The sequence below is a fragment of the Triticum dicoccoides genome, chromosome 1B (assembly GCF_002162155.2).
Source record: "Triticum dicoccoides isolate Atlit2015 ecotype Zavitan chromosome 1B, WEW_v2.0, whole genome shotgun sequence".
Lineage (NCBI taxonomy): Eukaryota > Viridiplantae > Streptophyta > Magnoliopsida > Poales > Poaceae > Triticum > Triticum dicoccoides.
In genome coordinates this window covers 513,136,593-513,148,057 of record NC_041381.1, presented here as the reverse complement: position 1 = coordinate 513,148,057, position 11,465 = coordinate 513,136,593, and the positions used below count along the sequence as shown (strand labels likewise).

Genomic DNA, 11,465 nt, shown 5'->3' with positions numbered 1-11,465 from the left:
GGGGAGGGGGGCACCCCATAGACACACAAGTTGATCAAGTTGATCTTTTAGCCGTGTGCGGTGCCCCCCTTCACAGATTTTCACCTCGGTCATATCATCGTAGTGCTTACGCGAAGCCCTGTGCCGGTAACTTCATCATCACTGTCACCACGCCGTCGTGCTGACGGAACTCTCCTTCGGTCTCAGCTGGATCTAGAGTTCGAGGGACGTCACCGAGCTGAACATGTGCAGATCGCGGAGGTGTCGTGCGTTCGGTACTTGATCGGTTGGATCGCGAAGACGTTCGACTACATCAACCGCGTTACATAACGCTTCCTCTTTCGGTCTACGAGGGTACGTGGACATACTCTCCCCCATTGCTATGCATCACCTAGATAGATCTTGCGTGATCGTAGGAATTTTTTTGAAACTACTACGTTCCACAACAGGGTGAACCATGAACGGCCATTGGGATTGCTGCACAAGGCCCTGCTAAAGACGGAGTCGTGAATGCTACAAGAATGTACCACAAAAGCTACAACCAACTTGCAAATATGCTACAACCGGCCATCGCCGGAGCCGGGAACCATCACTGTGTTTGCTGGAATTGGCCGAAGCGGGAGCTGGAACTAGCATATAATTTTGCTTCAAAGATCGTGGCCATGGCACTGGTACAAGTGCACCGGTGTCGTGCAATGCCGCAAGTCACAAGTTGGGGTGCTGCCATGGCTCACTGGAGGTTGCAACCGGCGATCAAGTTTGGTGGAACCGGCGGGGAGCTTTGCTGGAACCAGCACGTAATACACTTTTGCTACAACCGTAGCTGTTTTTGCTACCACAGGCGACTTCTTTTGCTACAAGCATGCATGACGGTGTTGGTAGACGGCAGCGATGCATTTTATTTTTTGCTGCAACCATTTTGGAGTTTGCTTGAACCGGCGTACAAAATAGCTGGGACGGGCTTTTTTTTCTTCCTTCGATGGTGACCATGGTGACCGGGGGTGAGCTGATTTGCTGCAATTGGCAAGCCAAAAAGCTAGCACCGTTGAGCTAATTAGCTACGATGGCGAACGACGGCGCGCGAAGCATGCACCTGTGCAGGGAGCGTCGACGGCGACGACGATGCACCCATGCTCCAACCACAGGGTGGGAAGAGCTGCAACCGCTGCGGGGACCCGGCAAGCTGGGCGGCTCCCTCTCCTGCCGCCCGCATCGATCTGGTGCGAAGGAGAAGCAGGGGGAGGAAGAAAGACAACCTGGGATGGACAACGGCTTAGGACGGGCCGATCGGGCAGCTAGCATGCGTCCGGCCGAAACGTTCGGCCGACGCCAGTGCCTACTGCCTATCGGTACCCTTATGGAAACCATCGTGGGGTCGGGGGGAGTTACGAGAGGATTTCAACAGCACACACTCTTCGTTTTTGCGATCAAATTTCTCATTTTTAATTCAATTTGCAGAGCCTTTTCTAAAAAAAATCAATTTGCAGAGCGATTTTCACCAGTGGAAGCAACACATTTGCAGGCCGATCCCGATGCATGTCGACCGCGAGTGTGTTGATCAGTCCATTGACTGAAACTAACAAAACAACTGCGAAAGGCATCTAAAATAAGCACAGTAGCACACCACCAATTCAGAAGAGAACAAGAGGTAGCCATCCACTCCACTACGCGTCCAAATTACGGTCGCATGTACAGGTAATACTGCGAGTATCTTGACATTTTTTCAAACAAAGATGCTATCTTGCCCACTTTGACTTGGTTTCTTGCGTCTCCACTCTGAATTTCTCCTTGTTATTTCAATTTGCACAGCGATTTCACCAATGGAAGCAAACACAATTTGCACAGCGGGTTAGCTCGACAAATTTACTTGCTAGTAAGGCATGACATGGATGGTGCGGCTGTCGTAGGAGGAGGAGACCATGCCCTTCCTCTCCTGCTCCATCCTCACGGCTCTCAGCAGCTCTCCGGCCATCCTCGACGTCGCCGGCGAGCAGTCCCCTTGCATCACCACCAGCAGCTTCCCCACCGCTTCCGGCGCTGCTGCCAGCGCCTCCCTCATCTTCCGGTCCCCGCCCCTCGCGCAGCAGGACAGCCACAGCAGCGCCACCGCGGCCTCGCGCCCCATTTGCCCGACCCGTATCATCCTGCCCATCACGGCTGCCGCCACCTCCGCCGCGTCGTCGGCGATAGCTGCTTTACCGTCGCTGCAACGGGCCGCCTCTACTAATAGCATCAGCGCGGACTCCGCCGCGGCCGTGGGCGCGGCCGCCACGGCGAGCGCGAGCGCGGGGACTGCGCCGGCTCGGACCATCGACGCTCGGGCGGGCCGCCCGCGTACCTGCACGGCCGCGGCCATGCACAGGATGGCTGCCGGTGACGCGGCCTCCTTGAGGATCCTCACCAGATCGGGGAACAGCTCCGACCTGTCGGCGATTGCGGTCTTCACGTCGGCGTCCGGCACGGGCGACGTCAGGATCGCCTCGAGAACCACGACGCCGGTGGGACCTGCGGAGAGCAGCGTTGCCACGACGCGTCCCAGATCGGCGGCCACGAGCGCGGTGATGAGGGCTTTCCTGGCATCTTCGCTGACTCCGCCCGCGGACAAGACGGCAGCCATGGCCTCCACGGCCATCTTGACCCGTCCACGCTTCTCCGTGCCGTCCCGGGTCAGGTAGGGCACCATCTCCGGCGCCACAGTGGCCAGGATCCTCACCGCGTCGACGCGCGCGTCGGTGCCGGCGCCCCCCTTGGCGAAGGAGAGGAGCGCCGGCACGGTAGAATCGAGATCAGCGGCGACGGCGGACGCGACGGAGGCCTGCTTCCCTTTCTCCGGCGCGATCTTGGCGGCCAGCGAGCGCACGGCCTTCTCCGCCGCGGCGGGCTCACCGTGCGAGGCGGCGAGCTGCGAGAGCGCCTCCTCGGGCGAGGGCGAGGGCGGCAGCGTGGCGGCGTGCAGATGGATGAGGCGGCGCAGGAGCAGGTTGGGCACCAGGTCCGTGGACGCCAGCGGCAGCCGCGTGGCCGGGCAGGTGCGGTGGCCGGAGTCGAGCCAGCGCTGTATGGACGCCCGGTCGTAGGTGGCGCCGGTGGGGAGGCTCACCGGCGAGCGCATCACCTCGAGCGAGATCGGGCACTTGAACGCGGCCGGCGTCGTCGGGGAGGCGGCCATCACGAGAGGCTCCGGCGGCCGGATCCGCCGCCTGGCCTGCTGTCCGGCGACGAGCGCGTCCATGGCGATTGGCGGGGATTGCTGAGCCTGAGCTGCTGGGGACAGTGGGGGGACGAAGTGCGGGCGGCCGAGGCCTTAAGAACGAGTGGGGGTGATGTCAGCGGGTCAACGGTCAAAGTCAAGTGGGTGGGGATGGTGGTGTTGACGTTTTCGCTCTCGATAAGGACGGCCATTGCCCATTGGTAGAGCAGCCTCGTGCCATCGCCAATGGAACAAGCGGAGCGTGGAGGATGGGGACGAAGATGCCAATATAGTTCAGACTTTTTTGCGGGACCTGCTTCGGGTTTTGTTCGTTTAAAACGTGGAGACTGTGAGACATGGCTAGTAACTTCACACTTCCCTATACTATGGTACTACCATCATAGTAGTGGGTAGGAACATTTAGTACGTAGTGTCATGCAATGATGTATTTATTAGGTTATAGACTCATTGTTTTTTGGAGTGTGTGATGTTCCGGTAACTTAGCTAGTTACCACAAGCTCCTCTTTCTTCACTAAATACGTGCCACATAAGCAAAGTTGTATTGGAGTGTGTGATGTTACTCCTAAGTTCCTCCCCACTGTGACCGGCCTAATCAGAAAACTTTGAATGAGAGCCATGCTCCTTCATCCATTTTTTTTCGGTAGAACTCAACAGAATTTTTTGCATTTTTTCCACCAGCTACAGTAAACACATGACAGTCAAATATTATGATTTCAACAAAATAGAGAACTTTCGCAAGAAATACTCTAAAAATCTACAACAAAATTTCCCATCGTAGCATTGATGAGAGCTGAATAGCAAATTGTATCTTAACTTGTGCATTCATGCCCCAAGTTGCTGTGAAAAAATTGCTATTGCAATATATTTGTCACTATAATATAAATCATACTGTAATTCAACAAATTTATCATAAAAGTTAATTGCTATGGATGGCAACGGAGTTGATCCCCACCTAGGAGTGCCTTCTCATCCTTATCCCCTATTTAGCAGTCATGACATTTTTCTTCCGGTCCCCATCCCATTAGATTTGGGGCGTGCATCGATTCCCATTTTAAACACCAAATTCAAGTAATATTATGATTTTCTAGTAGCATTGTCTTTTGGTCATTGTAAAAAAAAACTTAGTTTTGTAACATATACATACTATAATGATAATACGTAACTTTCATACGCAAAATATTACTAAAACATGACGCGAGAAAGACAATATTACAATACCTTATAATAGTCTCTTAATTAATGTAATAAATATAACGGGGCATAGCAGGAAACGGGGATGGGCTACCATTCCATCCCCTAATAATTATCGGGTTTGCTAAAGCACGTCTAGATGTGCCATAAGTATTGAATATTTAAGTTCTATGTTATTGATTTTACACAAAGATTCATGTAGGTATTTTTTTCTTTTCTTTTATGTTGATAGAGTCACTTAGATGTGCAATAACTAGGTCACAAAGAGTCACTTAGATTTGCAATAACTGGGGCACATCTAGATGTGCCCTAAACAGACTCGCCATAACAGGGCATAGCATGTTTTGGTGGCTAAAGAATTTTACCTCCCAAATAAATCTTTGTCGGCAAAAAAGTGTATACATATAAGTAAAAAAACAGAATGCTTGACAAATGTACTAGGTTTCATGGTTAAAAAATTTACATGGGGCTGTCTAGGGCATATCTCATCTCCTTTTGTTTTCCCATGCCACTGGCTATCCATTTTTCTATTTTGTTTCTGCACAATCATATTATATCTTCACATATACATGCGTGTCTTTGTAAATTTGTAAAGCATGTAAATATATTTATAATAAAATGAAATGAAATAAAGAGCTCGGTAGAGTTTGAAATTCAAAAAGAACTACCACGTGTTAGCAGTTGTTTTCTTTCTGTCACATGTATCGTGGCAAACGGTATGCTAAAGTCCACACTCTGGTTTTTAACAACCAAAGATGACTATATTTCTTCAATTCCGTAATGAGAAAAATATCTATTTCATAATATCAAATACATATCAGTAGAGACTCACAAGACATATTTTCATACTGTATATGGTTGTCATTATGCCTAAAGAGATAGCGGTTACAATGTCAAATAAATGTCATTACATACTCACGGGATTTTTTTTTTCATATTTAATATGTTTGATAGCGTAATTGTAGATAATTATCTCTATAAATATAGTCAAAGTTGCAAAAACTTGACTTACAAAAAATTAATATATGAACTACTACATATTAAAATTATTATGCCTAAAGAGATATAAGGGCATGTTCAATGGTGGCATATGGATACATATGTCCCATGACAAAAAGTAATTTGAAGCATCTACATTAATTTTTCTCTTCAATGCAAGCTATCACTAGTGGGTCTCATTAAGAAAAAAAATAAAGAGTCTAGTACACATGCATCTCTACTTTTCACTCCAACCTTTTCAGCTTTTGTCATTGGACTACACTTTTTCTCTTCAAGCACCCGCCTCCTGGAGAGAATCCCGCTTTCCTATCCGAACCTATTTTACGTCATATCCGATCCTACATGGCATGCGAGGTATCACCTTGAGGCTATGCATTGTACATGCCCTAAGACGTCACCTTAACTAAAAATGTCTCGGCTAGTAGACGTCATTCTTGTTCATGCATGCTTAACAAATTTAAATCGACATACTTTACCATACCTGTCGTGTGGCAAATTTGTATTTTTATTTTGCTTCATCATTATTGCTAAAAGTTATGCTTTGCAACGTACCCTGAGCTAAATTTAAATGAAAAGCAGGTTAACAAGTGGATTCGGTGCATAGCACAACGTTTAGGCCTTAATCAACCAATTAATTCCACAAAAATTATAAAAGACCTGCCCCGTACATGTAGTGACCCTCAAAATCTTTCGAACCAGCAAATAAAAGGTTGGTCAAGCTTTTAGAAAGATGGGAATCAACTTTACCTAATTTTTTTCTTTCCGGAAAGGCCGACAGAGAGATATCGGGTCTTGGAACTACTGACCAAATGCCCAGAGGAAACTCGATATAACATCTAAACATTTTTCCTCTAATGCACACTTAGCCGTCGAAGCTCCAAAGGATGCATGCATGCAAAAGCTATTATGGATCATAGGTAAGCATGCTTTGCGCCGTCAAATCTCCAGCCCGAACTGAGTTTTCAACCGAGTTCCATCCGGACCGAACGCAGCGCACATTGGTCGCAGAATCCGGGAGGGGGATTCAGTCGGGGCGCTTTGCCGCTGGCCACATCAAACGCGGCCACTTCTTTTCCCGAAAGCGCGACACGCCGTGCAGGATGAGAGTGGAATCGCACAAAGCCGGCATGATTGGCGAGGAAGACGACGACACAAGGCACGACATGAAAGCTAGACGAAAGGCGGCGAGCTGAGCGCCATATCGTCTCGCCGCTGACCGGCGGGAGATACTTCCCTTCCCCCGTTTTGCGTCGACAGCATGCAGATCTGTCACGGGGTAAGTGGCATCCCGGCGACGTAATGGCTCGGGATACCTTGTTTAGGAGGCAAAACTGGATGAAGGGGGACGGAATAATCCTTGGCCCTTTTGACGAAACTTCGCGTCCGGATGGGAAAGGTGGAGTCATGGAGAATATAGGGAGGAAAACGAAATATGCTTTGGATGATGTGCCCGACATCGCTGACGCCCCTTTTCTTTGTCCCCGAAGAACCGAGATGAGAGATGTGATCTCCCTTTCGGACCGGCTAATCGCCGGCTTTGTTCGTTAGGTACGCTATTTGCACGTCCTAATTTTAGGTGCCCCTTTCTGCCTTCAGATCATGTTGTGATTTGCAGACTCGGAGGCAAGTTTCGACGTTGACGCTGGGCACTGCGAGATGCGACATCAAGAAAAGGAAAATCGTGCATAAGTGCTTGCTTAGTGAGAAACAATATAGGTCTGCTTCGGAGTAAAGTTGAAGGTCTGGAGCTGACTTCCCAATACCCGCTGCTAAGAGCAACTCTAATAGAGTAGTCAAAATTTGGACCGCAAAGAAAATATGGAGGCTGAAATAAGCACGGTAGTCGGCGAAAACAACCTGCATAAAATCCCCTCCAAGTAAGATCCATTTGTCATTTGGTCATAGCTTCTTCCCCAATAACCCCTGATTCAGAGCAACTCATTCTTTCATACAAGCACACATTTTATTCAAAATTAGCAGTGTGCCCTTGCATTGCAACGGATCCTAAGTAGAATAATACTCGTTCGTAAATTTGAAAGAAAATACTCTAGTTTTGGCATACATATATCACTAAAAATATATTATGTTTCACTTAAAATATATTCTTCGGGTTGTTTTGACGAGGCGAGGGAGGGATGTGGTTGGTTTCAAGATACTAAGAGTATTTCCGCAAATTGGAGCAGAGAAGTAGGCTATTGTTGCAAAAAGACCACACTTACCTCACAGTGGTTAGATGCAGATCTAATGGTTAGAAATGACGGATGACAGATACAACATCATCATCAACTGAGTCTTTTATAGAAATAGAGAATAGCGGCAAAAAATTAGTCGCATTGTAAATTTACATTCATATAACAAGCAAACTACTTGTGGCTACTCATTAGAACTAATAAACAATAGTACTTGTGGCTACATGGGCTACTAACTAGCCTACTTGCGGATACGAGGGCGGCGGCGGGACTTCCGGCATTGGAGGCTTGGAATGCGGCATTCGACGCCGCAATCCGGTGGAAATGGGCCTCTGCCCACGCCGGCCATGCGTGGTGGTGACATTGCCTGCCGCGATGGCGCGGAAATGGATCTAAGCGGCCTCATCCTACGCGGTCCATTCACCATAGTCGCTGTCGAGGAAGGGTGCAAGTCCCAAATTCCCGCTCCCGCTCCGAGTCCATTCTCCCTTTCAAAAGTATTTATCCATCAGTAGATTCTTTAGATTCAACCTCAACTATGTTACAGCCTCAGATTGTTAGCAACGAACATTATGAAACTGTGCAAAGAGTTCAAAAAACTTTACCACATTAGATATTTAAGCTAAACTTGTGGATCCTTAAGCGGATCCCACATTAGCTCCAAATGTTGCTCTCTAACTAGAAAACTAAATGCTACCAGCATCTGCGTTGATGCATCACATCATTTTATTGACTATTTCAAAGCTTGTCGTGAGAGTACAATAAATTTCAAAAAATATACTGCCACACATGGATGCTCCAAGGGCAAATTAAAACAAAAAAGAAAGAAATAAGTCCGATGCATCATAAATCCTACTAGTAGGCCACCAACCTATCGACTGAACAAATGTCGAGAGACCATCTCCCACCGGCCTGCACTCAAAGACCGTGGGCACTCGCTCCTCCTCCTTGCAAAGTGATGACCACATATGGATCAAGCTGATAGCTTTGAAGATGACCTGAAAAAATTAGAAATTTTATTCTGTTAAAATACAATGATTACAAGTGTTTCAAATGGTCTAAAGTAAAGCACAAATTCCCACACAAATATGAGACTCCCAAAGTAAAGCGCAAATTCCCACACGGATTTGAGACTTCAACTTAGGATGCACCCCAACTAACCAGTTTACGAACATATTTGTACTACTCATAGGTGGAGATAGATTAACAATTACTGGATAGATCAACACAACAACTTAACAAGTGGACAATGAAGGAATAAATACCAAATCGACTCCTCATTGCCACAAAAAGCAACACTTAGTGCATCCTTGCCAATTCTTTTTTTCTTCGGATTATCATTTGTTACTATGACCTTGCAATTTTAATAAACATGCATATTTTTATTTTCAATGAGACTTTTGTCATTTTCCAAATATATTGGTGGTCGAAAGGTTACCCATCATTGATGAGGTACAAATACATGAATTTGACTATGAAGACACCAAAATTGGTCAACTCCCAATGAAATGTAATTGATTCACGTAAAAGGTTGACGTCAACCTTTCAAAAAGATTTAGTCAATTTGTTCATTTAGCCAGTTTGAAGGCAACATTAAAAGTTATCTCGACCATAACTGAGGTAACATAGACATTTTTCGTTATATAGTATGATAGAGGTGCGGGTATTGCATCCCTAGCCATTTATCTTAGGGGGGACTAATAGTTAGGTCATTAACTACCACACATGTCCCTTTGTGGAAAAGGTAATTTTTGACCCATGAGGCCTGTCCAAAAAGGCGAGTTCGTTGGTTCTGTCTGAACCTCAGAGAGGGTTCTAGAATGAAGGTACCTATTCCTAAGTAATTTTACTCAAACCACGTCGTCAGTAAGTATCTTGTATAGCCATGTGTTCCACATATACTTATTTTTAATCTCAAGGTCTTTCACCCCCTAGATCTCTTTGATCTAGGGCTTCTAGAATGAAGGTACTTATTCATAAGTAATTTTACTCAAACCACGCCGTCAGTAAGTATCTTGTATAGCCATGTGCTCCACATATACTTATTTTTAATCTCAAGGTCTTTCACCCCTAGATCTCTTTGATCTTTAGAAATACAAATTGCATCCCACCTCGTCAGATGATATCTATGCTTATGTTCATTAAACTAGCAGAAAAACATGAATGTGTAGTAATGCAATGTTTTCCCTGCCACCTTATGTATTTAGAAGAAAGATGACATGAACATAGTTAAGTTGTGAGAACAACATTGATTAGGGTGTACCTTTCCCCATAAGACATAAGCTTACCAATCCAACAACCCAACTTTTTCTCATAGCAGACCTCAATACCTTTTCATTCCTTATTAAGAAGTTTATAGAAAATGCATTGGGCTGCCAAGGTATCTTAAAGGGAAAGGGCTAGACTCAAAACTAAACTACCAAGGTATCTTAAAGGTATCTTAAAGGGAAAGGCCAAGCATCAAGTGGCTAAATTTCTAAAAGAAAGTTAGACTAGATATTAGTGTTGTAAACCAGATTTACATGTTGCCTGTTGTGAAAAGAACCCTTCTTCTTTGTCTTGTCCAAAGCAGATTAATCGTGAGACCAGATAGCTGCTCAAGTAAACAAAGAATAAGTTTCATTTTTTCCTTTCCAGTTTCATGTTCCATGGAGATAATGGTCTCATTGACATACTGAAGTATCGAAACGGCATCATCGACTAGGCGAGAAATTAAGCCCATAACATGACCCGCTTCCTTGGTTCGACTAATGAGAACTGCTAGAAGGTCTATAACAATGTTGCAAGGAATAGGCGACAGAGGATCTCCCTGTCTCAATCACTTTCGTGCTTGGAAGTAGTGACCACTGTCATTGTTTACCTTGTTACCCATGTTGCCCCCGTGAAAAATGAGTCAAACCATTGACACAATTTTGTCGAGAATCCTTTCATGCACATACATTGATGCAATAATGGCCATTTAACTGAAGGAAATATGCCCTAGAGGCAATAATAAAGTTGTTATTTTATATTTCCTTATTTCATGATAAATGTTTATTATTAATGCTAGAATTGTATTAAGCGGAAACTTGATACATGTGTGAATACATAGACAAAATACTGTGTCCCTAACCATAGACATGTAAGCCTCTACTAGACTAGCTCGTTAATCAAAGATGGTTAAGTTTCCTAACCATAGACATGTGTTGTCATTTGATGAACGGGATCACATCATTAGGAGAATGATGTTATGGACAAGACCCATCCATTAGCTTAGCATAATGGTCATTCAATTTTATTGCTACTGCTTTCTTCATGTCAAATACATATTCCTCCGACTGTGAGATTATGCAATTCCCCGATACCGGGGGAATGCCTTTTGTGCTATCAAACGTCACAACATAACTGGGTGATTATAAAGATGCTCTATAGGTATACCTGAAGGTGTTTGTTGGGTTGGCATTCATCAAGATTAGGATTTGTCACTCTGAGTATCAGAGAGGTATCTCTGGGCCCTCTCGGTAATGCACATCATAAGAAGCCTTGCAGGCAATGTGACTAATGAGTTAGTTGCAGGATGATGCATTACCGAATGAGTAAAGAGACTTACCGGTAACAAGATGGAACTAGGTATGAAGATACCAACGATCGAATCTCGGGAAAGTAACATACCGATGACAAAGGGAATAACATATGTTGTCATACCGGTTCGACCGATAAAGATCTTCGTATAATATGTAGGAGCCAATATGAGCATCCTGGTTCCGCAATTGCTTATTGACCGGAGAGGTGTCTCAGTCATGTCTACATAGTTCTCAAACCCGTAGGGTCCGCACGCTTAACGTTCGATGACGATTTGTATTATATGAGTTATGTGATTTGGTGACCGAATGTTGTTCGAAGTCCCGGATGAAATC

General features: G+C 45.5%; 1 protein-coding gene across 1 annotated transcript; it reads right to left on the bottom strand.

Moving 5' to 3' along the window:
- Nucleotides 1-1,556: 1,556 nt before the first annotated feature.
- On the bottom strand, nucleotides 1,557-3,418 carry LOC119345678 (U-box domain-containing protein 29-like). The gene has a single exon (XM_037615641.1). It carries the CDS (start codon nucleotides 3,209-3,211, stop codon nucleotides 1,850-1,852), a length of 1,362 nt encoding a protein of 453 aa, XP_037471538.1. The 5' UTR covers nucleotides 3,212-3,418; the 3' UTR covers nucleotides 1,557-1,849.
- Between the last annotated feature and the right edge of the window lie 8,047 nt (nucleotides 3,419-11,465).